General features: G+C 36.9%; 1 protein-coding gene across 1 annotated transcript in view; it reads left to right on the top strand.

Annotated features, from left to right (window-relative positions):
* The window catches only part of PGAP1 (post-GPI attachment to proteins 1), a 79,195-nt gene that overhangs the window by 7,194 nt on the left and 69,584 nt on the right, over positions 1 to 2,417 (top strand). The window contains exon 2 of the mRNA XM_003796075.3: positions 1,157 to 1,310. Coding sequence (XP_003796123.1) covers positions 1,157 to 1,310 — 154 coding nt within the window. The remainder of the gene's footprint in view (positions 1 to 1,156; positions 1,311 to 2,417) is intronic.

The following is a 2,417-nucleotide window of genomic DNA, read 5'->3' as shown; positions in this document are numbered from 1 at the left end:
CCTTTGTCAGAAGCATAACATGCAAAAATCTTCTCCCATTCTGAAGGTTGTCTGTTTGCTTTACTTACTTTGCTCTTGGCTGTGCAAAGGCTTTTTAGTTTGATCAGATCCCAGTAATGCATTTTTGGTATTGCTTCAATTGCCCAAGGGGTCCTCCTCATAAAATATTCTTCCAGGCCAATTTCTTCAAGTGTTTTCCCTGCACTCTCTTCTAGTATTTTTATAGTTTCATGTCTTAACTTTTATCCAGTGAGAAACAATTTTTGTTAATAGTGAAAGGTGGGGGTCCAGTTTCAGTCTTCTACAGGTCGCCAGCCAGTTCACCCAGCACCATTTGTTAAATAGAGAGTCTTTCCCCCACTGAATATTTTTGATAGGCTTGTTGAAGATCAAATGACAATAAGTAGCTGGGTTCATCTCTTGGTTCTCTACTCTGTTCCATAAATCTACCGCTCTGTTTTTGTGCCAGTACCATGCTGTTTTGATCATTATAGATTTACAGTATAGTCTGAAATCTGGTTATGTGATACCTCCTGATTTGTTCTTATTTCTGAATAATGTATTTGCTGTTTGAGGTTTTTTTCTGATTCCATATAAAACGAAGTACAATTTTTTCAAGTTCTTTGAAGTAATGGTACTTTATAGGGATTGCATAATGAATAATGGTACTTTAATAGGGATTGCATTAAATCTGTAGATTGCTTTGGGTAGTATGGACATTTTAACAATATTGATTCTTCCCAGCCCCGAACATGGTATGTTTTTCCATTTGTTAACATCTTCAGCTATTTCTTTTCTCAGAGTTTCATAGTTCTCCTTGTAGAGATCTTTCATGTCCTTTGTTAGGTAAATTCCCAGATATTTCATCTTCTTTGGCACTATTGTAAAAGGAATAGAGTCCTTGATTGCTTTTTCAGCTTGACTATTGTTGGCATATATAAAAGCTACTGACTTGTAAGTATTGATTTTGTATCCTGAGAGGCTGCTATATTCCTTGATCACAAGTAGAACTCGTTTTGTGTGTTAAGTGGTCTTAGCATCAGTAATATTTTTTATATTGTACTATTTCAGATTTGCACTGTTCAGAGTTGCATACCATGAGGCTGGATCATTTTAATAAAATTGATTAAAGTGAAACTACTTTTTTTTGATGTAGAAAATACAACTTCCAAAGAAACTTGCAAAACGCTATCCAACATATGAGTTATATCTTTATGGAGAAGGATCATATGCTGAAGAACACAAAATTCTCCCTTTGACGGGTATTCCAGTTCTCTTTCTTCCTGGTAATGCTGGAAGTTATAAGCAAGGTAAGTCTTGGGAGTGAATTTTGAAAGCTGTAAAATTCAATTCAAAAATTTGAATCATATCCGTACTCAGTGAATCAGATGAAGTGAATGAAATACATACTCTTATGTAAAGTACTATGTCAGGTTACTGGGAGACCCAACTATATGACATTCTTTTCTGAGAGAGAATACATGTAAGAAGTACTTAGGAAAAAAAGATTTGAAGACCACTTTGGAAAGCGTGAAAAGGAGAAAAAGTGTAAGTTGGAAGGGAGTGGGATAAGTAAGTGGTGTAGGAGTTCAGGAATCAGCAGAGGAAACAGATTTCTGTTGGAGATAGAGGGTTGAGAGAACAGAACCTGAATTGATTAGGCTTATGTCAAGCCAAATAAGAAAGAAGGTTGGTCTCTTTCTTTTGGAGTTCAGTTAGATCCAGAAGTACTAGAAGTAACACAGAAAGATGACGGTAGGGAAATTACATGTGTAGATGCCAGCTGGCTTGGTGATGCAGCAGTTATTTCTGGCAAAACAGACAAGTAATCAGAAAGTAATTTTGTTTACAACTAAAACCTGCTTAGTTATTAAATGGACTAGAATTGTTATATAATGAAACTAAAATTGTTTCAATATGTACAATTACATGTTTATTCATCTAGCATATTTATGGGGTACCTACTATGAGCCAGGCAATATTCTAGATATTAGAGATCCAAGATAAAATCCCTTCCTTATCACACTTAGGTTCTCTTTGGGAAGACAACCATCCAACAAATATGTCAGTGGTGTTTAGCTAGAAAGAAAAATAAAACAGAGTAAGGAGGTAGAGGATAAACAGGGCTATGAAGTATTCAAGAATGGCCACTGTGAGGAGGAGATTTGAGGAGAGACTTGAATGGAGCAAGGGATTGTGTATGATTGTTTGGGGGAAGGCCCCAAGTCAGGATCATGCTTGGTTCCTTGAAGGTCAAAATGACTAGAGAAAGTGAAAACAGATGAGAATGAAAAGTAGCCAGGGGCTGTATTATATAAGGTTAGACAAGATTTTGACTTTTGGCTCGGCGCCTATAGCTCAACCGGCTAAGGCGCCAGCCACGTACACCTAAGGTGGTGGGTTCGAATCCCCAGCCC

This window comes from Otolemur garnettii, unplaced genomic scaffold, assembly GCF_000181295.1.
Source record: "Otolemur garnettii isolate 467f Iridium unplaced genomic scaffold, OtoGar3 scaffold00100, whole genome shotgun sequence".
Lineage (NCBI taxonomy): Eukaryota > Metazoa > Chordata > Mammalia > Primates > Galagidae > Otolemur > Otolemur garnettii.
Note: the sequence above shows the minus strand (reverse complement) of the source record. Positions and strands in the feature narration are given on the sequence as shown.